Source organism: Podarcis gaigeae, assembly GCF_964106915.1.
Source record: "Podarcis gaigeae genome assembly, chromosome: 12".
In the NCBI taxonomy this organism is placed as follows: Eukaryota; Metazoa; Chordata; class Lepidosauria; order Squamata; family Lacertidae; genus Podarcis; species Podarcis gaigeae.
Genome location: NC_139688.1, coordinates 582,946 through 609,897, shown reverse-complemented (window position 1 = coordinate 609,897; position 26,952 = coordinate 582,946). Strand labels below are relative to the sequence as shown.

Sequence of the window (26,952 nt, the reverse complement as noted above, 5' to 3'; positions counted from 1 at the left end):
AAATGCCCTTTGGGGGTGCCTTCCAACCCGACAATTCGATTCCCTTGCCTTTTCTCTCAGCTAGCCCCTCCAACTACCCCTGTGCCCCCCTTTCCCCTGTGGCTCCTCTCAGTCCACACACATATCCCCAAAGCGCAACACAGACACAGAGCGCCCCCCGCGCCCCCTTTTGACGCAGCAAATTGGCACAGCCAAGAGGCTCTTTAATGGTACACAGGGCAAAGAGGGTGGGGTGGGGTTGGGGGTCACACGGAGGTACAAGAGAGGTTGGGGGTGTCTCAGCAGCGTAGGGGGGGCAGCAAGCACAGACGACACTCAGACACAGATACAGGAACCGACGGACAGACAGGTGTTCATGCAGGTGAGCCATCCCTTGACCTAGAGATTCCCCACCTGGTGGAGGGGGAGACCGCAGGGTCTTTTCCACAAGGCCCCCCTCCTTCCTGAATTGGGGGTGGAGGGACTGACCGTAGGGCCCCCCCTACAAATAACCACATCCTGCAGAGCGTCCAATCTGGGATTCTTTTAATGCTACTTCGCATTGTTTCGCGGCCCCCCCCAGTCCCAGGCCGGAAGAGCCCCCCACCCCACGGTCAAGCCCTTCTATTTGGGGTGGGGGGGAGAGCAGGTTCCCTCTGGCTGCCGTCCTCTTGGTCTCCTCTGTGCAGAAAGGGAGGAGGAGGAGGAGGAGGAGGAGGAAAGGGCGTGTGCGTTGTCAGGGGGTGCCCCCCCACCGGAAAATGCCAGGCTGCCCCACTCCCCGCACTGCGCTGGGTCCTGCAGGAGGAGGCGCCTGGTCCATTTTGCCAGGAGCAGTGGAGAGAGAAGGAGGCGCAGGTTTCTTTTGGGGGGGTCCCCTTCCTTCAGCAGGCGAATTCCTCAAAGTTGCCTAGAGTCGGGTGACGAGGTAGCATGTTCGGGGTGTATCCAACACTGTCCGAGTGACTGCACAGCGTGTGGCAGGTGCTCTGGGGGGCAGAGAGATGGGGGGTTCAGTTAGCAGCAGCTGGGGGGCAAGGCTACCATCATCATTGTCTCCCCCACCCCCAAGGCAGGGAGCTGAGCTGCTTCCAAAGCCCCCTGAGGATTTGGGGTGGCCTGGAGGGATGCAATGGAAGACACCCCCCTCCATGAAACGTCCATGCAGGTGAGATGGAGATGGAGGCTGAACCCCCCCATAGGGAAAAGGGGGCCGGCAATGGGGGGCTGGGATGATGGACCACCCCCAGGTAACCATTTCCTGGCCAGGCCCAGAGCAGATGGCGATTGAGGGTCCCGGGGCAGGGGGGAGATCCCCCCCCCGAGGCAGCTTTGCATGCCCCCTGCTTACCTGTAGACCGAGAAAGGGGTCAAGGCTTGAGTGTGGGCCTTTTCAGTTGTAGGTCCAGACAGGGGAGACCCCCCCCCCCAAAAAAAAACCACCTGTGCCCTGCAACTGCTCTGAGCAGCTTCCGTCATCCAAGAGGCTCTTGCCAAAAACCCCTTTGGCCAAATCTGCGCTTTGGGGCAGGGGCAGGGGGCTGCCCCCCCCCTTGCAGCTCTCCTGAGCACCTGTGGAAGGTATTTTGCTCCTGTATGTGGAAGTTCTACCATGACTAATAGACCCAGGGAAATGTCTGTGTGTGACTCAGTGGCCCCTTTGGGGAGTCTGCGGGTAATGCAGCACCACTGTTGGGGGGGGGGAGAGAGCAGGAGTAGGAGGAAGGAGAGCCCTGGAGATGGATCAGGCCCGTGGCCCCTCTGGCCCGGCATCCTCTCCTGGCAGCAGCCAACCAGATGCCCATCATGGGAAACCCAAAAGCAGGATTTGAACACAAGATCCATTCTCCCCACAGTTTCCTGCCTCTGGTATTCAGAAGCATCCCCTGGCAGCCTTCGCCTCGGGAATTTGCCTGATCCTCTTTTAAAGCCATCCAGGGGGGCGGCCATCCCTGTGGCAGGGAGTTCCAGAGTTTAACTGCGCTGCATGAAGAAGTCCTTTCCTTTAGCCTGTCCTGAATCCTTCAGCTTCATGGGACGCCCAGGAGTTAGGAGACAGGGAGGAAGTCGTTTCTCTGCACATCTAGCTGCCTTTTCCCAGGGCAGACCAGCTCCATACTGCCTGCTTTCTGTCAGGTGCGTTTCCTTAAAATACTCTTCTATTGGAGGGCACCCCAGGGGTCATCCAGCCCAACCCCCTGCAATGCAGAAATCAAATCCACTTTATCTGGGCAGCCAGATTCTGGCTGCAGCCTCTCCTGGCTCCCTGAAGCAGCAGCGCCCTGACCAGTCCAGGAAAACGGGGGGGGGGGCGGCGATTCAGAAGGGGGCCCCTGAAAGGGATCCTCTACCTGAGAGGGCGAGGAGGCAGCTGGGTGCCTGGGCTGCGGGGGAGGTCCGTGTGTTCCTGGTGCAGGTGAGATGCCAAATGGAAAGGGGAAGGAGATGATGAGACAAAGTGGGTCAGGGTGGGGAGGCACAAAGAAAGGGGGCAGGGAGGGGGGGGCAGAAAGAACAATGAAGCAACACTCGAGGCAAATGGTCCCAATGGGGGGGGGCTAGAAGATGAAGTCAGTGGAGAGGGGAAGGGGTCCCTGAGCATGCGCAGAGAGCTTTTCCATCCCACCAACCAAACCCCAGCTCTCCACATGTACCGTACCCAAAAGGCCCATTCCCCACTGCCTGTACTCCTCCGCGTTTGGGAAAGGTGCAGATGGGGGGGGATATGATTTTATCCCTCAGGCCGCCCCCTCCCCAGCCCCCATCTGCCCCCCTTTGGGCTCTCCAAGGGAGACGGGGGAGGTCTTTAGGCAGCCTTGGTTTGCAAGGGCCTGAGCCCAGGGGACTTGGGGGGGGGGAGGAAGCACGGGGGGGGGTGTCGTTTGCCACTTTACCAGGTTGTCGCTGTTGCTGCGATCCGCCTGCTTCCTCGCCTGGTAGTAGCTGAGAAGTTTGTCCCGCAACACCTGCCAGGCAGTAGAGGGGGGGAGAGAGGCAGAGAGTGGGGGTCCCTGGCTGGCTGGGGGGTGTGTGTGTGAGAACCTAAGAAGAGCCTGCTGGATCCGGCCAACGGCTCATCTGGTCCAGCCTCCTGTCCTCAGTGGCCAACCAGGTGCCCTTTATGGGGAACCAGCAAGCAAGATCCGAACACAAGCCAAACTTTCCCCTCCTGGGGTTTCCAGCGACTGAGATTGGGAAGCGTCCCCTGCCTCCGACTGTGGGGACAGCGCAGAGCCATCCTGGCCAGGGGCCATCAGCAGCCCTCTCCCCCTCCATGCCTTTGTCTGATCCTCTTCTAAAGCTCTCCATGGCCTCCTGTGGAAGGGAGTTCCACAGTTTAACTTCCCTTTAAAGGAAAAGCGACCCCTGACCAATAGGTCCAGTCGTGGCCGACTCTGGGGTTAGGGTGCTCATCTCACTTTATTGGCCGAGGGAGCCAGTGTACAGCTTCCGGGTCATGTGGCCAGCATGACTAAGCCGCTTCTGGCGAACCAGAGCAGTGCACAGAAACGGTGTTTACCTTCCCGCCGGAGCGGGACCTATGTTTCTACTTGCACTTTGACGTGCTTTCGAACTGCTAGGTGGGCAGGAGCTGGGACTGAGCAACGGGAGCTCACCCCATCGTGGGGATTCGAACTGCCGACCTTCTGATCGGCAAGTCCTAGGCTCTGTGGTTTAACCCACAGCGCCACCCGCATCCCTTTAATCTGTCCTCAACCTCCTGACACTCAGCTTCACTGTCCTTGCATTCTAGTGAGAGAGAAAAATCTCTGTCCAGAATGCATAACTTTACAAACTTCTATCCTGTGTGGCCTTTTCTCCAGCCTCAAAAGCCCCAAACTCTGCACCATTTAATCTGAATCCTCCTGAGCAGCCGCAGAGTGCCTTCCCCCGGCAATGGCGCTTCCAGACCCCCCCCCCCCGGCCTCTCCATCCCAGCTTCTCTCTGCCCCCCCCCCGGCCACCACTCACCTCATACAGGTAGTCGAAGATCTCCAGGATGGTGAGGAGGCTGGCGCCAATGAAGAGTCCCATCTGGCCCCCAATGTCCCCTGGGGGGAGGCAAACAAAGAGAGGTCACTCTGCCTGGACCCCCCCACCCACCCCGCTCCCTCCCTGGGGCCCCTCACTCACCCAGCAGCCCAGCCACTTCGTAGGCCTTCTTCTGCTCGATGGTCTCGTAGTTCAGCGCTTCAAAGAAGATGTCCAGCACCAAAAGATTCTCCCTGAGCACCAGATGGGGCGGGTCAGAAGAGGCAGGCAGGGGGGAGCCCTGGGCTTGGCCAGCCTCCATGGGGCCCCCCCAAAGCCCTTGGGAAGCGCTCAGGCAGGGCTGGAAGGGGACGCCATCGGGCTAGACTGCCCCTGCACATGGGGTCTCCATTTGGGGGCCATTCATTAGGGGACGGGTTGCATGGAACTTGAAATGTCCATGTTGCCTGACTGTGGGAGAGCGTTTGAGCCTCGATGCCAGAGGTTTTGATGGAACTTGTGATAGGAATTTTATGGTCTTAAATATATGGTAATGTTCATAAGTGTACGAACCAAGCACATCCATAGATCAGCACAGGAAGACCGACCTGGAACCATTTTGATTCCCAAACTGCCTAATTCTTTTCTCTGCAAGGTCAAAATGGAAAAGCCTCCCCATTGTCTTTTCCTTCACAAATCCTGTCTTAAAGGTATGTCTGTGTTTGAATAGGGTGTGAGCCTGTGACCTGGCCCAGGAACTAAGTATTTATCACTACAAAAGACTGGCCAGGCTCCCCAGGGTATCCAGTCAAGTAACCTGCCAGACAGGAGAAAAACAACATCTAAATTTCTGTTTTAGACGCCTTTTTTGTGATGTAGGTGTGATGTATCTGAGGGGTGGTCTTGATCTACAGGAGGGGAACTTCAAAAGTCTTTATAAGGCCTTGCGCACCATTTTTCTGGGTCCCTCCTCTCTCCTGCAAGTGAGGGGAGCACCCTGTTGCAACAGTTCAATAAAGGCCAAGCCTACAGGCTGCTGTTTTGCTCCAAGTAATCCTGGTTGGTGTCTTTGTTTTTGTCCAAGGGAGCCCTCGGATTTTTCCGTTAACAATCTGAATTGAATTTATACCAAAAAAATGACCAGCTAAAGCAGCTCTTTGCTGGAGATGTCATAAGGACAAAGCCTCTATAGGCCTAGACTTTGAACAAATATATTGGTATTTGGAACGAGTTGATGTGGAATGGAGGGGGTTATTAGCAACCATATATAGATTAGGATAAAAGGGACGCAGGTGGTGCTGTGGGTTAAACCACAGAGCCTAGGACTTGCCAGTCAGAAGGTCGGCGGTTCAAATCCCCGTGATGGGGTGAGCTCCCGGTCCCAGCTCCTGCCAACCTAGCAGTTCGAAAGCACATCAAAGTACAAGTAGATAAATAGGTACTGCTCCAGCAGGAAGGTAAACGGCGTTTCCGTGCTCTGGTTTGCCAGAAGCGGCTTAGTCATGCTGGCCACATGACCCAGAAGCTGTACGCCGGCTCCCTCGGCCAGTAAAGTGAGATGAGCACCGCAATCCCAGAGTTGTCCACGACCGGACCTAATGGTCAGGGGTCCCTTTACCTTTACAGATTAGGATAATATCACTTATGTTCCTTTTTAACCAGGCCTTTGGTTGACCTCATTAACATCCCATACACTTTTAAAATGTGGCTCTTGGGGGGGGGGGTATTATTGGATTCTTGCTTTTATTTTTATTTTATATACTGTTATCTTTTTATGTGAACTGCCCTGAGACCCCCGGAGATAGGATGGTATATAAATCCAATTAATAATAATAATAATAATAATAATGAATACCACACTTATAAATGATAATCTTTCAACCAAGTACCAAAAGGAAGAAAGAAGGGGGCTGGTGCAGCCGGGGGCCTCTTTCCGGAGGGGGCCAGCCGTAGAGGGGGCCCGGGGGGGGGCCTCTACTCACGCGATGTACTGCTCGCTGCGGTTGTACTTCTTGGCCAGGTACTTGGCGGAGGCCTTGCTGGGGATCTTGACCACGGAGAGCTCCTTGCCGTAGCGCACCGTCTCGCAGGGAGTCTGGCAGGAGCAGAACTCCTTGTCCTTCTCCACCAGGAAGTCTGGGGGGGGGGCAAGTGGGGCAGGTCAGGGCTGGCCGGAGAGGGACAGGAATCTCTCTCCAGCCCCCTGCCCAACCCAGGGGTCCAGAGGGGGGGTCCATGCTTACCCAGGGCCGGGTCGGCACACTCCTTGTACTGCTCCGGGGTGCAGAGGTTGGCGTTACCTGGGCACGAGGAACAGCGGTTGAGGCAACGGAGGCACGGCGGGCAGCAGAGCACCCACTTTCCTGCATCTCCTTGTGAGGATGCTGGTCATTCGAGGTGCCCTGTAGGGTGGGCACCTGGGCCACTCAATGCCAAGGGCCTTGGGGGGTCCCCTTGACCCACTGCCGTCCCCCAAAGTGCAGCGGGCATTGCCAGGGCCAATGGGGTGTGTGTCCCATTGCAGGGGATTTGACTCGATGATGTTTGGGGTCCCTTCCAATTCTACCAGTTTACAATTCATTGGAGGTTTCTAACTGGAGGTCTGGGTTTCCTAAGCTGCGATTCCCGCATTGTAGGGGGCTGCCCTAGATGCCCTTTGGGGGTCCCTTCCAGCTCTCCAGATGGAGATGCCAGAATGACCATGCAATGACAGGTCAACCTGAGTATGCGGACCCCAGGAGCCCGCCCGGGGCCACAGCCTCCCACATCTCCAGCAGCCCAGATTTGATGCCCGTCTCCCCGCCCCCCCGAGCCCCTCCCCCTGCCCCCGACCTGGCATGTGCACCATGCGGCAATTGCAGTTCTCGGCCAGGTAGCGCGTCTCGCAGTCGATGCGGCAGGCGGCCATGCTGTAGTTGGCAAAGAAGGCCGACTCCACGGGGTTGGATTTGCAGTCACCCCACGGCGGGGGGAGGTAGAAGAGCTGCGGAGGAAGTGGGGAAGAGGGGGGTTGGCTGACCCCTCTCAGGACCAAGCCCCCCTCTCTGCCCCACAGATGGGCTGCCAGGCAGCGCTGGGCGCATTCCTAGAGAAATCCCATAGGAGACGGCAGGAAAGGCTGAGAGAGCCAGGAAGCTGGCCCTGGGAGCGGGCAGGGGGATCTCACTGCCCAGAAAGCCTGGCGCACAAGAAGGGCACATACCCTTTGCTGCTGGCACGAGACGAAGGTCTGGAAGCCGGGAGCCACGCCAAAGCCCAGCTGGTCGATGGAAGGGGGCTCGTTCTGACTGTGGATCTGCACCTTCACCCCAGCTTCGTAGGAGGTCTCATCTGCAACACAAACACAAGTGCATTGGGGAGAAGGAAAGGGCCGGATCCTGAGTGCGGGGGGGACTGGTGCTGCTCCTTTCCTGTGTGTGAGGGGAGCACCCTGTTGCAACAGATCAATAAAGAACAGGCTTACTAGCCGCTTTGCTTCTCAATATTCTCTGCTTGGCCTCTGTTCTTTTCTCCTACCAATAGGGAACCCACGTAAGGATTCTATACGGGCTCTTGGATACCCCATAAGGAAAAAGGGCAGATTTTTATCGTTTAAAACATGAGCCACCCTGAGATCTGCAGATGTGGGGAAGCAAATTTAATAGTTAACATGCGGAACTCCCTTCCACAGGAGGCGCTGATGACCGACAACCTAGATTAAAAGAGGATTAGGGAAAGTCATGGAGGAGGAGAAGCCAATCGAGGGCCACTAGCCATCAGGGCTATGATCTGCCTCCGTGGTCAAAGGCAGCAGCGCTTCTGAGTACCATCTACTGGAAGCCACCAGAGAAGAAAGGTCTCTTGGGCTCAGGTCCCGATTGGGCCATTGGCCGGATCCAGCAGGATCTCCTTCTTGTCTTCCGTCCCTGGGCTCTGTACCACCCCTGCTCTGCTTTCTCTAAGACAACCCACCGCCTGACCCTCGGCCTCTTGTCTCCCACCCTTTTCTCCACCAGAATCTGCCCAGCCCCACTGAACTCTGCCCTAAGCCGGAGGTCAAAGAATAACAGAATTGTAGAGCTGGGACCCCAAGGGCCATCTAGTCCAGCCCCTGCAATGCAGGAATCTCAGGTCAAGCATCCAGGACAGAGGGCCAGCCAACCTCTGCTTAAGAACCTCCAAGGAAGGAGAAACCACCACCTTCTTCAGGAGACCATTCCACTGTGGAACAGCTCTGCTTGTCAGAAAGTTTTTCTGTATGTTTAGTCAGAATTTCCTTTCTTGCAACTTGAAGCCAAGGGTTCGAGTCCTTCCCTCTGGAGCAGGAGAAAACAAACTTCCTCCATCTTCCATGTTACAGCCCTTGAGATATCTGAAGGCGGATCTCATTTCTCCTCTCAGTCTGGAGATACGGGCACAGCAAATAGCCTGAGAAAGTATCACTTTCAATGGGCCCCCTTCTCTCAATGGAAGGGCCGATTTATCAATGAACAATACTTCTTTAAGATATGATTCTAAAGCATGAATCAAACAAATATTCTGAACAAAACAGGCTGTGGTTCACCTCTGGGAGACCCTCTCAAGTCTAGAAGGAAATTCTGGTGTTTGACAAGTATCTGTTGACTGGCCCAGCAGGGCGGCTTCCATGTATGAATGGGGAGCTCTGTGACAATGGATTCTGGAGGCCAGGCATTCACCAGTTCATAAGGATGTCTCAGTCCTGTCGTTCTCAGCTATTGCCAGGCATCTACAGGAACGCTGAGCGTGACCCAGTTTGCATAACCACCATTTATGTTTGCATCTTTCGGGAGAGGACTCTCAATTCCAGGGTCATGGGTTTGAGCCCCACTGTTACGGAAATTATGGGGGGGGGCACATCTTTAAAGTTGTTAGATGTTCAAAATATTATGCATAAATGTATCCTTTCGACCTGACAGCTCAGGGAAGTTACCTAGCTTTAACAATCATATAAAATCAACTCCTTTGCCAGTTTCCTTCATTCCACCGCCAATCTGCTTCATTGGCCAAGGACTTGGAAGCCACTCGGTCCCCGCCATAATTCCTCAGGTGGGAGGTCATGTACTCACAGGAAGGTACTCATAGGTGTCAATCGCTGGGCAAAGGCACCCCTCCGGACTTGCCCAGGTGGCAGACTAGGCAAACCCAAGTTCTATTGTCCCTTTATAGTAGGTGCTCAAAATGTACTTCCCAATACATATCCTGTATCCGCTTGTTGCCCCCACACATTCCTCCTATGTTAATCGTGTATAACCCTTTCCTTTTCTGGTGTAGCAATGATGTAGTGATGATGCTTAATGAACTGTATTCTGGGATATGGTGGGAAAGTTTTAAAAGTCCTTGTCACCCCATCCTCGGGGTTCAAAATTCCTCTTTCCACCTGTTGCGCAATAAACTTTGGTCTTCAGCTATTTGCTCCAGTTGGTGGCTGGACTCCTTCCTTTATTCTGCAGGGACCCGTGGGCTCTGCCCGACCAGCTGGGGGACTGAGCAGCCTCACACCTAGATTTATTTATTAAAATAATATTTATTACTTTTAAAGCTTACAAAAAAGGAAAAGAGAAAAAAGACGAGAGAAAAAACAATACAATACAATATATAAACAATACAAAACACAACCTTAACACATTAAACTAAACTAAACAAAACCCTAACCCTAACCCTAAACAAAACAAAAACAATTTAAAAACATACATCACACCTTTTCCATACTCTATCTTTCATTCCCTTGTTTCCTCGACCTCCTCTCACCTCCCTTTTTGTATTCCACTTCTATTACCGTATTTTTCACACCATAGGACGCACTTTTTCCCCTCTGTTACAGGAAAAATCCGAGGGCTCCCTTGGACAAAACAAAGACACCAACCAGGATAACTTGGAGCAAAACAGCAGCCTGTAGGCTTGGCCTTTATTGAACTGTTGCAACAGGGTATTCCCCTCACGTGCAGGAGAGAGGAAAAGACCCCCAAGAATAGTGTGCAAGGTCTTATAAAAACTTTTGAAATTCCCCTCCTCTAGATCAAGCCCACCCCCAGAAACATCATGCATACATTACAGAAAGGAGGGGTTGAAGGAGGAGTTGTGGTGGTAACATCATGCATACATTACAGAAAGGAGGGGTTGAGGAGGAGGGAGGAGTTGGTGGTAACCTGAGTGTCTTGTCACCTGGCTGGTTCCTCCCTTCCCCCCTCCCCCTGAGTCACTTCCAGGAACTTCCAGGAGACAAAGGGGAGTTGGCAGTTTCCTGCCCCCTGAGGGAAGATCTGATCACTGTCCTTTGTTTCAGTCCATGCTGAATCCACTCCCATATGCAAGTTCTTTGTGATCTTGATTGTCTTCTGTCTGGGATCATCAGGGTTGGCATGGGCAGGGCTCCTGTGGATGTGCTGAGACAGTGAAGGGATTATGGCTGACCAGGTCTAAGCCACCCCCCTTTGTTAGTTCTTGTCAAATCAAATCAAATTTTATTAAACGGTCACAGACCAGATTGACTCGTACAGCTAGTCAGCGAAACATAACAAACAAACATAGTTCTTGTCATATGGAGTAAAAATAAAAATGGAACAGTGCAAATCCGATGTATGGTTGATTTTCTATGAATTTATAACAGAAATGTGGCGTATGTAGTGTGTGAGTGTGTAGTTTATACAAACAGAATGATTGGGGTGGGGGGATTCCTGCTACACCTCCAAAAATGAAGGGGAAATGTGTGTGCGTCCTATGGTGCGAATGCAGGCTTTTGCTGAAGCCTGGAGAGTGAGAGGGGTCGGTGCGCACCGACCCCTCACGCTCTCCAGGCTTCGCACACCTCTCCGCAAGCAGCGGGAGCCCAGCGCTGGGCTCCCGCTGCTTGCGGAGAGTTGCCTGTTTGGGGGCTGGGGTCGGGGGAAGCTCGAGCTTCCCCCGCCCCAGCCCCGCGCCTGGGGGGGAAAATATTTTTTTCCCCTTTATTTCCCCCCAAAAAAACTGTGTGCGCCCTATGGTCCGGTGCGCCCTATGGTGCGAAAAATACGGTAATTGTTTCAGCAAATCCTTTCCATCTTTCTCTATTTTCTATCATATTATAAATATCTTAACATATTTTTAAACTTATTTTCCATTAAAACTAAAATACTTATATATGCTTAACTCCTTATAACATTTCTACTAAGGCCATAAAATTTCATTCCACCATTTTTCTATCACTCATTAATTTTACAGTATTTCTATATATAAACTTTAAATTTTCCAATCTTCTTCCACCATCTCCTCTCCCTGGTTTCGGATTCTACCAGTCCTTTCCGTCAATTCCATATAGTCCATCAACCTGGAGATCTTATATTCGAGGCTCTTAACTCTTTTCCAGGTCCCTTCTGCAGGTCTTCTTCATATTCTTTAATGCTAAAGAGCAGATCTCGGGAAGACTCCGACCTAACAATGCTTTTATTCCTTCTCAACAGGTCAGCCAAATTTCCATAGTTGAAGCTAAGATCCATAAAGTGTTTCAGGACATGTTTCAAGATTCCTCCAAATCCAAAGGCCCCCAGAACTTCAATCTCCTCCAGACCCAAGTCCATGTCCCAAAAGTCAGTTAATCCCTGCATAGAGGGATCTTTCCAACTTTCCTTCTTCAGTCCAAGCCAGGATCCGATCCTCAAAATCTGACTTTTTCTAGATTCAATCATAAAAGGCCTCAACTTATAGTCCTCAATTTGCTTCTGTAAAACTGAGGATCCCGCTTGTATTACTTTAGGTTCAACAACAACTTTCTCCTTCTCCTCCACCATTTGTTCTGCCAAAGTAGATTCCTGTACCAAGTCCTGAATTATTTCTGTGTTGGTGCTCACTTTTTGTCTCAAATTAATCACTTTTTGTCCCAAGTTAACAATTTTAATAGTCATATCATCCGTCTTGTTGTGAAGCTGTTCCAGCGAATAGCTTATCTTACATAATGCAGTCACTATGGCTTCTCCTGTCAACATTCTTAAATGGTCCAAGGTCAATCCCTGGTTCTCACAATTTCTTATCTTGCAGCTGGAGATTCCCCAGTTCCACTCCTGTAACAGTTTCAAAAGCTCCCTCTAGAGGAAAACAGTCTCCACTTGTATCAATCCTTTCAAACACAACTCAAGCAATAAAGATAGTTTTAATTTTCAGTTACTTTTCCTCCTTTTTAAATGCAGAAGAGGACAGTGGAAACAGTATACTTTAGTTAGCTGTCAAATACGTTCTGTTCACAGTCAATGAACTCTCCCAAAACGTCACTCTTTCTAGCAGCCCGTTTCCAGGTTCAGAGCGGTGGTAATTTGATTTTTCACTCTCTACTGCAGGCTCGCTAGGTTCAAAATTTCCCCCCTCTTCTCCTGCTTCCAAGGGGGGTTTGGTGATTTTAACCGATGGAAATTTAATCCTTTGCCAAAGGTTTTCCAAGACTTTAGCTTGTAACGTCTTTGCTTCAATCTATTTACAAAAGAGGAAGGCGGACTTCCTGTTTTAAACCTTCCCGTTTCGATGCCAAATTAAGATATTTAATGATCCAATTTTCCGTTCTACTCACGGGTAGTTGTTTAAAGTCCAATTGTCCACAGGAAAAAATCAGCGCTCTCCGGCAACAGCAATGCGGCTTCACTCCGTGAAAAAAGCAGTCGATTCGAAGCACCGTGCCACTCACCCCACGTCGCTCCGGATCCCCAAATCAGGGTTTCCCCGCGAGTAGGGGAGGCGCAAAAGGTGCCAGCCGAATCCCAGGTTCACAAGCTTCTCCCGCCTGCGATTTCAGTGGGTCTCCGCCCCTCACACCTAGATTTAACACCCACATTGGGCGAAAGATTCCTGCATTCTAGGAGGTTGGGCCAACTCTGTGATTTGATGATCTTGGGTGGTCTTTCTCTTATAATTTCTGAATGCACCGTGTTCAAGGCTCCACTCCTCCTTTTGCAACAGACCAATAAAGGTCAGCAGCTTTCCTTGCTTCCTTGGTGTCGCCTCCATTTGCATCCCTGACCGATAGCGGACCTCAAGGGGTCCCTTGGTGGGGACTTGGGCTGTAAAAGCCGACCTCCAACTTTTTCTTATACAGTAACAATAATAAAGGTGAAATGGGAGTTTAGGAGCAGAAAGAGGAAGGAGGAAAGGGGGTCCCTTTCTGGGCAGCCTGGAAGCTTCAGAAGGCTGAGAGAGCCCCACATCCCTCAACCCCACAGAGGGGGCAGAGGAGAATTCAGCTGGGCCTGGGATACGGCTGCTGCAGGATGAGCCCCACTAGCCAGCAAGGAGCAGATCCTGAGTAGCTCTCAGTGGCTCTGAGGTCCCCAGGAATTTCTCCTGTGGGAAGATCTGCAGTCAAAATGACAATTAAGTTAGCTCTATAATCATAAGAAAGGGTTAAGACTCCTAGACAAGGGTAGGCAACCTAAGGCCCGGGGGCCGGATGCGTCCCAATCGCCTTCTCAATCCGACCCGCAGACGGTCTGGGAATCAGTGTGTTTTTACATGAGTAGCATGTGTCCTTTTATTTAAAATGCATCTCTGGGTTATTTGTGGGGCATAGGAATTTGTTCATTTTCCCCCCCAAAATATAGTCTGGCCCCTCACATGGTCTGAGGGACGGTGGACTGCCCCCCAGCTGAAAACGGTTGCTGACCCCTGCCTCTTAGAGTTCCCGTATTCCCAGAGAAGACAGGTCTGTGGTGTCATATCCCCTACATCCCGTGGCATCTTAATTTTAATTTTTCCTCCTTCCTCCTTGCCTCAGTGTCTCTCTTCTTTTTGCAGCCAGCAACTGAGCAGAAATACATGCCTGGGCTTTGCTCAGAGCTCGGACTCCGTTTTGGAAACAAATTTTGTCTTTCGTAACTTAAGACGTATTTTTACCTGCATACTGTTTTAATGCATTTGCTGCCTGCATTGAAATGTAAGTAAACCTTTTCATTTATCTTACAAAAGTGTGTGCTTCGCTCTTAGCAATGGGGACAAAGAGGGGAAAGGTCAGCAGACTACAAATAAACAGGGACAAAAAGGTGTATTTGACTAATTCCTAGATTCCAGTAAGCTGCAAAGCGCCTAAGTGGTTTTACTCTGCTAAAAGTGCTTCACAGCCTGTTTATTCTCGTATTTCACGTGCAGGACGGGAGATTTATATTTTAATGGACAGATTTAATCTTCAATCCACCTCCATCGTCTCCTGGGATCAAACAGGGCCCACCCCCAAGATGGAACCCGTGCCCACCCCAAGCCCTCCCCTGACCCCTTACTCACCCGTTTCTCCCCAGACAGGCAGGTACTCATCCTGCTGGATGTTCAGCATCAGTTCCAGACCATTGCCCGTTCCGCCCTTGACCGTTGTGAGGAGTTCGTGGCCGGGAGCCCCCGAGTTGAAGGTGTAGCACTTTCCCAACCGGGTGAAGATCTGCAGGAGGGGGGAGGAGAAAGGGGTGGCGTGAGGAGGAAGGCGGAACAGAGGAAGCTGGTGATGCTATGGTCACCAAATTGGACAGCTTTAAAAGAGGATTGTGCAAATTCAATGTTCATTTTGAAGGCTCCTAGCCAGGTTGGCTCTTCTCTGCTCTCCACTGTCAGAGGAAGTGATGCTTCTGAACCCCAGTTGCTGGAAACCCAGAGAGTTGCTCTTGAGTTCGAATCCTGCTTGCTGGTTTCCCTTTGGCCACAGCGAGCACAGGAGGCTGGGCTGCACATGGAAGTTGAGAGGAAGCAGTGGGGAGGAAATCGATGACCCAGGAGGGGCTGGATGGCCCCAGAGACTCCTTCCATCCCCAGCCCCGGTCCTGGAGCGGGGCCTTCCCAAATCTTGCGCAGGGCCGTTTCTGCGGCATGAGAGCCTCCCCTCTGGCCCCCGCTGACCCAAAGCGCACTGGCCCCCCCCCGTCCTCCACGCCATCGTCCGTCTCAGGTTGCGCTGACGCTGCTCCAGCCTCTCGCAGGAGACGTTGGTCGAAGTGGCAGGCCGGTGCAGCTCAGCGCAGAGTAACAGGAGTGGCCCTGGGGACGAGCTGGGCTGGGGGGGCAGGAGGGGGCAGAAGGAGAAGCAGGAGGAGGAAGAGGCAGCAGCTGGAGAGGAGATTGCCAGGAGGAGGGGAAGATGACCAGAGGGGGGTGAGAAGCAGGGGGGGGGGGCAACCCAACCCTGTGCAAGGCAGCCATCGCAGGTAAAGAATCTCTGACAGACACAGAATTGTATAAGGGACTCCCAAAGGGCATCCAGCTGAACCCCAATGTGGCTGCCATTAGGAGGTATGAAGCTGGGGGGGGGGCTCTGAGGGTCACCAAATTGGGGTGGGGGATTGGGGAGGCCCAGGAGAGGGGACTCACGGCGGTGAAGTTGTGGGGCCCGCACTGCCGGGTCCCGAAGCGGCAGTCCAGCAGCATCTCCTCCAGGCTGTGGGCCGTGCGCTCCACAAACTCCTTCATGTCAAAGCGGGGGGTGGGGTAGAAGCCGAGCCCCCCCTCGTCCGCCCTCCCCAGGGCCCTCAGGTACTCGGGGAAGGCGGGGGCCTCCACGCCCAGCAGCTCCTGGCCCACCCAGTGCAGGTCGTTGCGCGTCAGGCGGGAGCGGCGGACGCGGTTGAAGTTGCAGAGGGTGACGGCCGGGAAGAGCAGCAGCCGGCCGGCCTCCTCGTCCAGCAGGGTGACGTGGTGGTACTCCCGGTAGTACTGCACCCGCTCGCCCACCTGGTGCAGGAAGATGCCCAGCGCCAGCAGGACGGCGCCCGCCCAGGCCGCCCGCCGGGGGGTGAAGGGGCCCGGCAGGAAGACGTGGGCCAGGCCGTGCAGGGTGCAGCTGCCGGCAAAGGCGGCAAAGGCGGAGGGCCTGGGGGCCGCCTCGTCCGCTCCGGCCTCCTGCATGGCCCTCGAGGGTCGGGAGCTGCTGCGGGGTTGTGTTTCAGGCCCCGGAGGGAAGCTCTGGATAGCAGAGGAGGAGGAGGAGGAGGAGGCAGCTGATCCCGGGCAGGTGATGGAGGAGGAGGCTGCTTGGCCCAGGGCCAGGGGGCAGGGAGGCAGGGCCAGGAGCATCCTGGCACTGGGAGGGCAGGCCGGGAGCCAGGGAGCTCCGGGAGGGAGGGGAGGGCCTGGGTGCTGGGGTGCTGCACTCAGGCCCCACATGGAACCCTAGAAGGGTAGAGCTGGAAGAGACCCCCCAAGGGTCATCCAGCCCCCCGCAAGGCCAAAGGGCCACTGACAGACAGCCACCCAACCTCTGTCTAAAGACCTCCAAAGGAGGAAAGTCCATTGGTTCCTGACAGTGACTGGCTGGATGCAGAGGTGTTACAGGGATTTATGTATAGGTTGGGGGGTGTTGCCCCTCCAGCAGATATCATGCACATGCAGCCTACTACCAAAACCAGCGCAATCCCTTTTGTGACTATGGTGATTTGTCCCCACAAAACACTTCATCACAGTTTCTTCCTATCTATTCAAAGGGCCTCTGCTGCAGAATACCAAATGTAAGAATTCACTGATAAATGCATCTCTGTACTGGCTCACTGGGGAAACTTCAGAAATTCCTATAGACACTTGAGCTCAGCTCCTCAGCAGCCCCTCTGCCTGAGTGATAATCCCTGGCCTCCTGATAGCTGAGTGCCAGACAGGTAGCCATTCCAGAAATACCAAACCCAGATGAAGACAAAAGGGTGGGATTAACTTGGCTGGGAAACAGGGAAATGTAAATACTGTATCTCTTTTGTTCCACTTGATGGGTGTTTGGTGGAGGGCAAGGGGAACCATGGGGCAGGGTCCAGGATGCGCAGATTAGACCTCCCCAGCACGACAACGGCTCAGAGCCTGGGAAGTGGGGGTTGGGGAGAAGGGGGGCGAGTCAGAAGCTGAAGAGGAAACAGGGCAGGTGCTCTGGGTTGCACCCAACATTGTGGGAGCCCGGAGTACATGTGTGACATCATGCGCACATGTGAAGTCACACACCACTGCAGCTGGAGGGCCCGACAGAGCTCTCCACCGCGGTGGGAAGGCCCCATAGAGTCGCCCCTCAGGGTACCCACAGTAAAAAAATTGTGGGTGCCTCAACACCCCTAGAGATGGTACTTATGTAACAGGGTCTAGTGAGCAGGAAGAGGTTGGGGCAGAGAGGAGTGCAGACTCAGAGACAGAAGCGGAGGCTGGAGCGGAGGGTGGCCAAGAAATGAGTCTGTTGGTGAAGAGGCGTGGCTGTCTCTCTCCCCCCCCCCCACCACCACTGCATCAAGCTCTCCTCCCCACTGGTCTCCCAGGACCAGGAGAGGGGTGAAGAGGGTGGAGCAGAGACGGACTGGGCATCAGAGTCTCTGTTTGCTTGGGAAGGCACGTGGGGAGGAGACTCTGAAGGCTGTGGGAAGGAAGGCCTCCTAAATGCCTCATTGGGGCAAGATCTACCCGGAAGAGTTCCTGGGATCACTAGGCCTGGGCTGCTTTGTCTCAGAATAAAGAGTTCCAAGAAACAGAAGTCTAGTGTCTGGATCAAGGGAAATAATAGACCCACTCTCTTCTGCCTTGATCAGACCACACCTGACAATACTGTGTCCAATTCTGGGCACCGCAATTTAAGGAGGATGTTGACCAGCTGGAAGATGTGGAGAGGAGGGAGACCAAGATGGTCAAGGGTCTGGAAGTCAAGCCTGATGAGGAGCAGTTGAAGGAGCTGGGAATGTTTAGGAGATCTCAGAGCCATCTTCCAATATCTACAGGGCTGTCACTTGCTGGTTTTCTCCTGCTCTGGAGGGCATGACTCAAACCAATGGATTCAAGTTGCAAGGAAGGAGATTCCGACTAAACAGTCAAAAAACCTTTCTGACAGTCGGAGCTGCTTGACAGTGAAACAAAAGGTGATGAACTCTCCTTCCTTGGAGGTCTTTAAGCAGAGGAGGGCTGGCCTCTGTCAGGGAAGCTTTTGTTGACTGGATGCGCCTTTGGGTCCCTTCCAGCTCTCTGGTCCTACGAGGAGATGACTTCCCTGACACCAAGTGAGGAGTTCTTGCTCCCAACGGTTCCATTCTAGCTCTGACCATCAGAAAGTTCTTCCTGCTGTTGGACTCTAGGTTAGACTCTAACCTTTGTGGCACCTGAAAGGCGAACATGTTTCCTAATGGCATAAAAGGCGACCCCTGAGCCCATGCAACTCTCAGCACATTACAAAATGAAGAACAGAGCATGTGCACTTATTGTCTTTCACTCACTTCCTGCTTTCACCCAGTCACCACCTTGCAGCCTAACCTCCTTTGTGAAGATAGAGGAGGTGTAAAATGGTCCTTATACAAGAGACATCAAATTGGGGTTCCTTTAACAAGATTGGTCCATCTTTGTCCATAACAGTGGACTCTCGGGTTGCAAATGTGATCTGTGTGGGATGCACATCCACAACCCACAGTGCCACGTCTGCACATGTGCAAAGCATGATTTAGCGCTTCTGTGCATGCACAACCGCCAAAACCCGGAAGTAACCTGTTCCGGTGCTTCCGGGTTTCGGCAGTCCACAACCCGAAAAAACACAACCTGAAGAGTCTGTAACCCGAGGTATGACTGTATATGTTTGCAATACTTCCCACCCCCTCAAGCAGATAAGTATGGCTTCAAAGCGGCAACCATCTTAATCTGGTCTGCTTTCCCATGTTTTAGAACCCCAAAGTCCAGTAAAAAAGGAAAAGTTTCTCCCACTTTCCAAAGGCGGCTCAGTCAAAGAAAATTTTAAACCTACATTCAGCAATAAATTTCACTGGGCATTCTGCCACATTCTTTCTCTCTCACACACACACATACACAAAAGCACTCATGTTGTTGACAGTAAAAATGATGCACACGAGAGGAAGTCTGAGAGCTAAACAAAGGCTGAAGGGGGGGGGAAGGAGAGCTAAACAAAGGCTAAGGGGGGGGGAAAGGAATTTTCAAGGTGCAAATGACTCAGATTCTCAAATATTTGGGCTGCAGTCCTAACCCCAACCGCACATACCTGGGGCCTTGCTGAATTCAATGGGACTTACTTCTGAGTAGGCACAGGAGTGCACTGTCAATCACTGTGAAAATGGCATTTCAGAAATATGGCTAGTGGGCGGTTGGTGAGAAAGACAAGGGAAGGTTGGGACGGGGGAGTGTTTAAACACAGTAAAAGCTCTGCAAATCCAGGGCTGGATTGCACAGGCAGAACTGCACGCAAGATGGGGGAGAGACGCCCCCGGCCTCCTCCTCCCCCTCTTCCAAAGGACAAGGCAGCAAAGGGGGACATTGCCACCCCACCTCTTCCCGCCTCCCCTTTGGGGCAAAGCTGGAGAGCTGCTCCCCACCAGCACCCAGGCAGGAGGGCCCCCCTGCTTCTCCTTCCCCTCTGTCCCCAGTAAAGATGCAAGCTGCTCCCAGCGCACAGGTGAGGGGGCAAGGCAAAGTCAGGGAGGGAGCCCCATCTCTCCTGTCCTTTCTCTCCCCCCCCCCCCCGGTTCAAGAGCCCTTCCGGACAGCAAAACATGCCCCCTGCCCCCAATCTGTTGCCATGTTCTGCCCCCAAACACCCTTCACAAAGCCCTCAAAGACAGAAAGCAGGATGGCCTCTGTGTGCTGTCCCCACACCAACCCCAAACAGAAGGGGAGAGGGGGCTGCACAGACAGTGTGAGGGGAAGGGTCCCTTCCAACTCCTGGACCTGCTCTGCAGAACAAGAGGAAGCCATCGTGTCTTGGCTTCCTAGAAAGTCTGCTCTCCAGTCCGGTGGGTGCCCTGCACAGTTTGATGCCTAACTTTGCTTCCAGGTGGGCTGCAGACGGATGTTTTATTCATTTCATTTTTTGAAAGAAAGCTCAGGCTCTGGGGACTCGAGTCCTGGTGCCCTTGCTCCAGCTGCACCCTGGACAATTCAGCTTTGGGGAGGAGGCAGGGAGAGGCCTCCCAAGGACCCAAGAAGAGCCTGGCGGATCAGGTCCAGCCACTCAGCAGTTACAGCCCAGCCATCATGGGTCATAGCCATCGGTGGCCTTTTCCTCCTCCATGAATTTGCCTAACCCCCTTTAAAAGCCATTCCGGTTTCTGGCCATATCTGCCTGCTGCGGGAAGGAGTTCCACAGTTTAACTCAGGAAGAACGGCTTTCTTTTATCTGTAACAGAGTTCTAGGAGGTGGGAACAAGGCCAGCTTTTGCTTAAAAACATGCAAAAACAGCCAATAACAGAGTACCAGACTAGGACCTGGAAGAAACCAGGGTTTAAATGCCCACTTGACCACGAAGCGAGTAGCTGTGAGGGCCATAGCTGAGTCAGGTGCTTCGTGGAGAAGTACCGTATTTTTCGCTTCATAAGACACACTTTTTTCCTCCTAAAAAGTAAGGGGAAATGTCTGTGTGTCTTATGGAGCGAATGTGTAGTCCCTGGAGCCGAATTGCCCAGGGGAGAAAAGCAGGTCGTGCTTTTTCTTTTTCTTTTTTTTGGAAAGAGGGAAGGGGGTGTTGAAACAAAGCCGGCTGATCGTTTACAGATTGGGGAGAGAGATAAGGGACGCTAGAGATAAAGGAGGCTGCCTTGAGGGGGGGAGGTAAAGACAGCAAACTTGCAAAGGGGTGGAAACAGGAAGACTAAAGCAATAAGGAAAGAAATTAGAAGAAAAGGAGGAGTTAAAAAACTGCTCCAGCTAAGGTAAGACACCAAGGCAAACAAGAGGGAAGGGAGTGTTGAAACAGCTGATCGGTGGGATCAGAAGAGCAATAAGGGACCCTGGGAGGGGGGAGGTAAAAGCCCATGGATCCTCAGGATTTTTGCATTGGATCACCCCAAATTCACCATCAGATCACATAGCATGTCCATGGCTACAGCCTACACACACAAAAATCACGCACCCACTGTTGCGTGGCGCCGCAATGGTGCAAAAACATGGTTACAAAGCACGGATCCACATGGATCCTCAGGATTTTTGCATTGGGTCACCCCAAATTCACCATCAGATCACATGTCTGTGGCCACAGCACGAACCACAAAAATCATCCATCCACTGTTTCGTTCAGAATTTTTTTTTTCTTGTTTTCATCCTCTAAAAACTAGGTGCGTCTTATGGTCAGGTGAGTCTTATGGAGCGAAAAATACGGTACTTCTTTTTAGAATACAGAGAGTTTTATTATGGCAGCCCAGAAACTGGCTGTTGCCCAGCTGCCTCCCGGGGGGGGGGGGCTACTTTCCTCCTCTGAAGTGGCAAAACTTGCAGGAATTATTCAAGGTAATTGAGTCTCAGTCCGTCTGCAAGGAATCCAGGCAGGCAGAGCGGAGGAGGAGGAGGAGGGCAAAGCGAGGCTCTGGGATGAAATGGCTTAATCGTGCAGGGAGCTCATTTGCTGGGTGGCAGATTAATCCCCCCCCCCCCCTTGAGTCTGGAAGGATCAATAGTGCAGAATCACAGAGCTAACTGCAGCCGGTGTGTTGGTGTGTTGTTTTGTTTCTTTTAAAAAGCAAAGGCTGTTTGTGAGAGTGAATATTGGGGAAGGGATAGGAAGCAGCTCAGGGCGTCTGAAAACACGCCTGCAGAAATCAATAAATCGATGGCCTCTTCTGCACAGAAGAGCAGAAATGGGTGAGGGGGCCAGATGAGACCAGGAACGGCCCCCGGTTTCTCAGAAGGAGAGATCCAGAAGGGCAGGTGTTTTCTTCCTTTTTTGGCTAAGGGAAGAAACTGCCATTTGTGTGTGTGTGTGTGTGTGTGTGTGTGTGTGTGTGTGTAAAACCACACTCTGGGCCCCTTCCTTGGCAGGCTGCCCCTCTCGTGAGATGCTTCCCCACAATGGCTATCCAACTGGAGCCGGCAGGACCCTTCCCCATAGGCGACCCTGGGGGGGGGGAGCAGCTGCTGCCCTGGCAACAAGCTCAGTTGCCTTGAAGATGGGCAAAGTCACCATGGCAACGGATTGTCCCAGGAAGGAGTGGATGTTGTCAAGGCAACGGGTGCTTTGGAGGAAGTGCAACGGGGAGGGGGGAGCCGCGGGCAAACTGCAGAGGGCCCCCTGGCTGTGGGGCAGGAGACTCTGGGGTCTCCTCCACTGAGCCCCTTGCCCAGGGCAACACCTTGTGGGCAGCTTTTGATCGGGGCAATCCAGAAGCTTCTTTCAAGGCAAACTCAGGGCCCCCTGAGCCCTGCCAGCCCCCCAAACACATACTAAAGTAGTTCTCTCCCCCTGCTCAATGGCCTCTCCACATACAGTCATCAAAGGTAGACTGCCTCTCGCCATGGAAGGCCCATTTCCAGCTGCCGTGGCCAATGGCAATTAATAAACCTGTTGCCCCCAAAGGGAGACTTTGCATGCTGCCCCCTTGCAAAGGAGTCCCTGGTTGCCCCCTGGCAGAAGGGGCCCCTGGACTAGGCCAGGTGGGGGGGGGGGAAGGTTTTCTAAGAGGTGGGCAGAAGAGGGGAGGAATTTGAGGGTCCAAGACAGAAGCAGGGCCATTCCTCTGGGGCAGGTGGGTGTCCCAGTGGCAGGAAAAACAGAATCATGGAACTGAAGAGTTGGAAGGGACCCCCAAGGGCCATCTAGTCTTCCCCTACCAGCTCCCAAGCCTCAGGTGTCTGGGGGGGGAGGGGGCCTGTCCTTTCCACCCATTCAAGTCCCCTGCCCCCCACTTTCCAAGACCCCCCAGCCTCCTTGGGGCATGCGAAGCTGTGTGCAGGGGCAACATTTCATAGTTTTTGGGGGTGCTGGTGAGAGATTTGCAGCAATACCCTGGGGTACGTTTAAAATGAACTGGAAACCTAGAGTGTGAGGGGGGGGTGCCTCTGTGAGGAAGAGGAGCTGCCCCCTCCCTGGCCCAACCCCTCCACAATCCGACCGGCTTCACAGCGAAACTTCGTAACATAAGATTTTAGGCCTCCCTAGTCCAGCCTCCTGTTCTGACAGGGACCAGGCACAATGGGGAGCCCCCAGACAGGATCCGACCACAGGGGCAGCCCTCCCCCCTTCTGTGGGATTGGGAGACATTGACTGTGGAGGCAGAGCTGAGCCATCCTGGATGGAGCCCCCCAGAGCCCCCTCCTCCCCCCGCATGAACTGGCCCAGTCCTCTTAATGCCACCCTGGCCACAAGGGAGAAGGGCATCAACTTAATGGGCACCCAGGTTGAGACCCTCAGACGCCCTGGAAGCCGAAATGAGAGCAGTTGAGCCCCAGCCTCAGAGAACCAGACCCAGCAGGAGCCTTGATCCAGACCCTCATTTTAGGGTCCTAAAACGGTCAGGGAGCCCCAGGACGGACAGCGTGGCAGGTGCTCCCTAGACCTTTTGAGTCCCATGCAAACCCCAGTGGCACCAACTCTAGGGAGCCCTGGGTGCCTGGGCACCCATAATTTTTGTGGGTGCTGTGATGGGGCTTCCAGTTTCTACCGGAGTCGCATCGGAGGCCTGATGCGATGCCCAATGCAACCTCTGAGGCAACTTTGAAGGCCCTGTGAAGTCACATGATGTCGTGGGGGCCATTGGGCTGTCATAATCTGGGGCCCAAGTTGGCGGTGCCCGTGGCCCCGCTTCTCCCAGCTGTGCTTCTAGACTGAGGGATGATGGCATCAGGTTGGCCCTGCTCTGTGCCCAGCCTGGCACAGGAGGGGGGGTGGCCCCATTGAGGAATCTGCCTCTCCTGGCCCTAGACTGGAGCCTCCCCAGTCCCAGACAGGCAGACACCCCACCCCCTGCACCATGCCTCTCTCCATAGCAGCCAAATCCTGGGGGCCAAGGTCCCTTCCACCCCCCCAACTATCTGAGGGGACCAGCCCCCCAAAAGTTAATGAGCATTGCCATTCAAACAGTGTGCCTGCACTACGTCTTGTGACCAATTATACGGGGTGGGGCTTTCCTGTCCCCCATATTTTATTCAAGCTGCCCCCCCCCACTCACTGGTGGCCTTAGCAAGGCCCTGCCCATCCCCCTCACTCCTGCTCTCCCCATAGCGCAGCTGACTCCCCACTGCCGTGACTGCCTTCTGGTGTCCTCCCACGCAAACCCTTAATTTCCTGGGCCTCTATGTGTCCTCCCCCCCCCCCGAATTCTGTCCCCCACCTCTTTTGATCAACCAGCCTAGCATCCCTCACCTCCTTGTGGGTGGAATGGGGGGGGAGGCAGAAATTCACACTCTGCAGCACCTGAAGTGAGGGAACCCCATCAGGTATCCACTGAGACAAAGCAGCCCCCACAACACCCCCCCCCAGTGGAAACAGCTCTGCCCCTTATAGAGAAATCCCCATAGGAGCCAACTCCTAGGGGAGGCCGGGGCCCCACAACACTGGTGCGCATTGCCATTCAAGTGAGGTGTGTCTGTGCCATGCCTTGGAATCAGTTATGTGGGGCAGAGCTTACCTGGCCTCCCCCAATATTTTATTCAAGTTGGCACCCCGTTTTGCATTTTCAGAATCTGGGCCCCGTGCTGGTTCATGAGATGGGGCTCATGGGGGGCTGATCTTGCTCCACTGCAGGGAATGAGGAGATGGGCCTCTGAGCCCCCCAGCCCCGGGGAATGGCTGCCTTTCTCTCTCTCCCCACCAGAAGACTCCCTTGACAGCTGCTCCCTGCAGCACCCTAAGCAAGGCTGGCCTCTCTGCTCTCCTGTTCCCCCCAGCTCCCCCACAAGCGGACCTGCCTCCTCCTGCAGCTGCTCCCAGGTGCCCCATTGCGCCAGGAGCAGAGGGGGGTGGCCGTGGCCCCCAGTGCAGCTCTGCTGTGCTCCCTTTTCAGCTGGGGACCCCAAGGGACCTGCCGCAAGAGGTCTCAGCGCTCACTGTCTCCAAATAGCCTTAGTCCAGCAAAGTCCGCCACGGGGCTCCCCCCACGCCCCTTTCATTGCACACTGGTGCCCACTTGTGCTCAGGGTGGGACGGGGGCAGGTAGATGCCACCCCCAAGGCTGTTTGCGCCCAGAGCTGGTTCGCTAGAAGCATTCAGGCCAGTTTTCTGCCCCCAGCTAAGCAAATCCTCCACCTCACCCCAATGAATGGGGCTGTCCATGCTGCCGTGCTAAATGCAGGCTTCTTCCTGGGATGGGGCCACACCCCAGCAGAGATGGCCCCTCTCCCCGCCCCCCTCCAACACCCCACTTGGGATCTCCCCTGGGCCCAGAGGAGCGAAACCTCTGATGGCACAGGGCAGCCCCAGGCGCAGAGGGCCCTGGAGCAAGTGCCCAGGATGGAAGAGGAAGCGGAGGAAGGAGCGCAGGGTTTGGGGAATGCCGGCTGAGGCGGCGATTTGGCTCCCCAAAGTCCTGGGTTCAAATCTTCCCTGGGCAGGCATTTGCTGCTCTTTGCTGGACAAGCCCCGCCCCCAGGGCTGAACCACATTTAGCTGCCTGAGGCGAAGGGCAGGATGGCAGCCCTACACCCCCCCCCCCCAGAGAGAAGCCAATCTGGGCTGATTGCTGCCCTGACCTCATGCTGAACTCAAGGTGTGCATGCGGTTCCCCCCGCACATAGTGCTGAGCCCCAAATAGAGAAGATCTATAACTGAGAACATCCATCTGGGCGTCCCAAATTTTGGGCATGCTGAGGTTCCCATATTATCAAAGATGTCCAAAGTCTGCCCCTTCCTGACCCCAAACCCTGGGAAGAGGAGAGCGTCCCCCACGCCCAAACGGTGACAGGTGTGTCTCTCTCCTCCAGCAGGTGTGAACCGCAGGAAGAATTGCCAGGAGGGCTGCTTGCCCCTACCTGGCCCGGGACCTGGCCTCCCTCTGCCCGACGGCAGGACCACTCTTCCCAGCAACCACACATAAGGAGAGCCTCCAGCTGGATCCGGCCCGCGGGGGGCAGCCTAGCCCTGCTCCCCGTTCCCTCAGTGGCCACGCAGCCGGCCCCCTCCGTGGGAAACGCGCAAGCGGGACGGGAGCGCGGGCGCTGCGCGGTCCCCTCTCCTCTCGCTGCAGGCCCTCCCCGGCGGCGCCCCGGCGCCCTGCCCTCCCCGGCCCTGGCCCCCTCCCGGGTCCGCCCCTCACCACGGTGAAGTTGCTGGCGCTGCAGTTGGCGCCCCGGAAGGTGCACTGCCAGAGCATCTCGGCCAGGTCGTGCCCGGTGCGGTTGTAGAAGTCGGCCATGTCGAAGGGGCGCGCCTTGAAGCCCCTGAAGTTGGCCCGGTCCCGCAGCGCGGCCAGCAGCTCGGGGTCGCCCCGCGGGGCCACCTCGTGGCGCGCGTCCAGCAGGGCCAGCAGCTCGCCCACGTGGTAGAGGTCGTTGCGCGTGATCTTGGAGAAGCGGAACTCGTTGAGGTTGCAGAGGGTGACGGCGGGGAAGGTGAGGTTGGGCGCGGCCACCTCGTCCAGCTTGGTGACATGCGGGTAGCTGAGGAAGTGGGCGACGCGCTCGGCGCAGACCAGCGCCAGCAGCGCCACGGAGCCCCCGAAGGCCAGCGCCCACAGCAGGCGGCGCAGGGAGCGCGAGCCGTGCGCCACCAGGTGGCTCAGCCCGTGCAGGGACGAGCCGCGCGCGAAGGCCTGCAGGCCGGGCAGGCGCTCCCCGCGGGCCATGCCAACCCCGGGCACCTCCCCGGGCATCATGGCATCTCCCGGAGGGGCGCCGCCCGCGCAGCCTCCGCGCGCCGCGCAGCCCCACCTGCTGCTGCCGCCGCCGCCGCCGCTCAGGCGCGCACCCCCCGCTGCCACCCGGCGCGCTCCCCGCTGGCCCGGCGCCCGGGGCCGGGGCGCCCTGCGCGGCGCTGCCGGGGGGCTCTCTCCGGCGCAGCGCCCATCCCCGGGAGGCGAGGCGAGGGGGCGGCAGCAGGGGCGGCCCCTCCCCAGTCACCGCGGCGGGCCGGGGGTCCTGCGAGCGCAGCCTCGCCCTCCTGCCGGAGAAAGGGCGCAGCGGGCGGGCGGGCAGAGGCGCAGCGCGGGGGGCTCTGCGGTGGATGCGGCAGGCTCAGCTGCGCGCCTCATCGGCTCACTGCCTGCCGCCGCCGCCGCCGCCTCTTTCGCAGTCTGCGGCTCCTGCTGCTGCGGAAGCGGCTCTGCCAAGGAGGCGGCTCCGCGCGCGCCCCGCTCCGGACCACGCCGCGCAGGGAAGGGTCCTCGGCCAGCCCCCTCCCCGCCCAGCCAGAGCGC

The 26,952-nt window shown here is 55.1% G+C and overlaps 1 protein-coding gene across 3 annotated transcripts; it reads right to left on the bottom strand.

Annotated features, from left to right (window-relative positions):
* Window positions 1–502: 502 nt before the first annotated feature.
* On the bottom strand, window positions 503–26,423 carry ASIC3 (acid sensing ion channel subunit 3). Of its 3 annotated transcripts, XM_083704225.1 has the most exons (12): window positions 25,855–26,423; window positions 15,256–15,615; window positions 14,185–14,335; window positions 7,154–7,281; window positions 6,784–6,934; window positions 6,195–6,251; window positions 5,934–6,087; window positions 4,114–4,205; window positions 3,952–4,031; window positions 2,874–2,945; window positions 2,331–2,386; window positions 503–968 (listed from the first exon to the last, which is right to left on the bottom strand). In XM_083704225.1, the coding sequence occupies exons 1-12, from the start codon at window positions 26,410–26,412 to the stop codon at window positions 890–892; spliced, it is 1,938 nt and encodes a 645-aa protein (XP_083560351.1). In that variant the 5' UTR covers window positions 26,413–26,423; the 3' UTR covers window positions 503–889. The 3 variants fall into 3 exon arrangements, with proteins under 3 accessions (XP_083560351.1, XP_083560349.1, XP_083560350.1); XM_083704223.1 differs by lacking the exon at window positions 15,256–15,615; XM_083704224.1 differs by lacking the exons at window positions 2,331–2,386; window positions 15,256–15,615.
* Window positions 26,424–26,952: the final 529 nt, after the last annotated feature.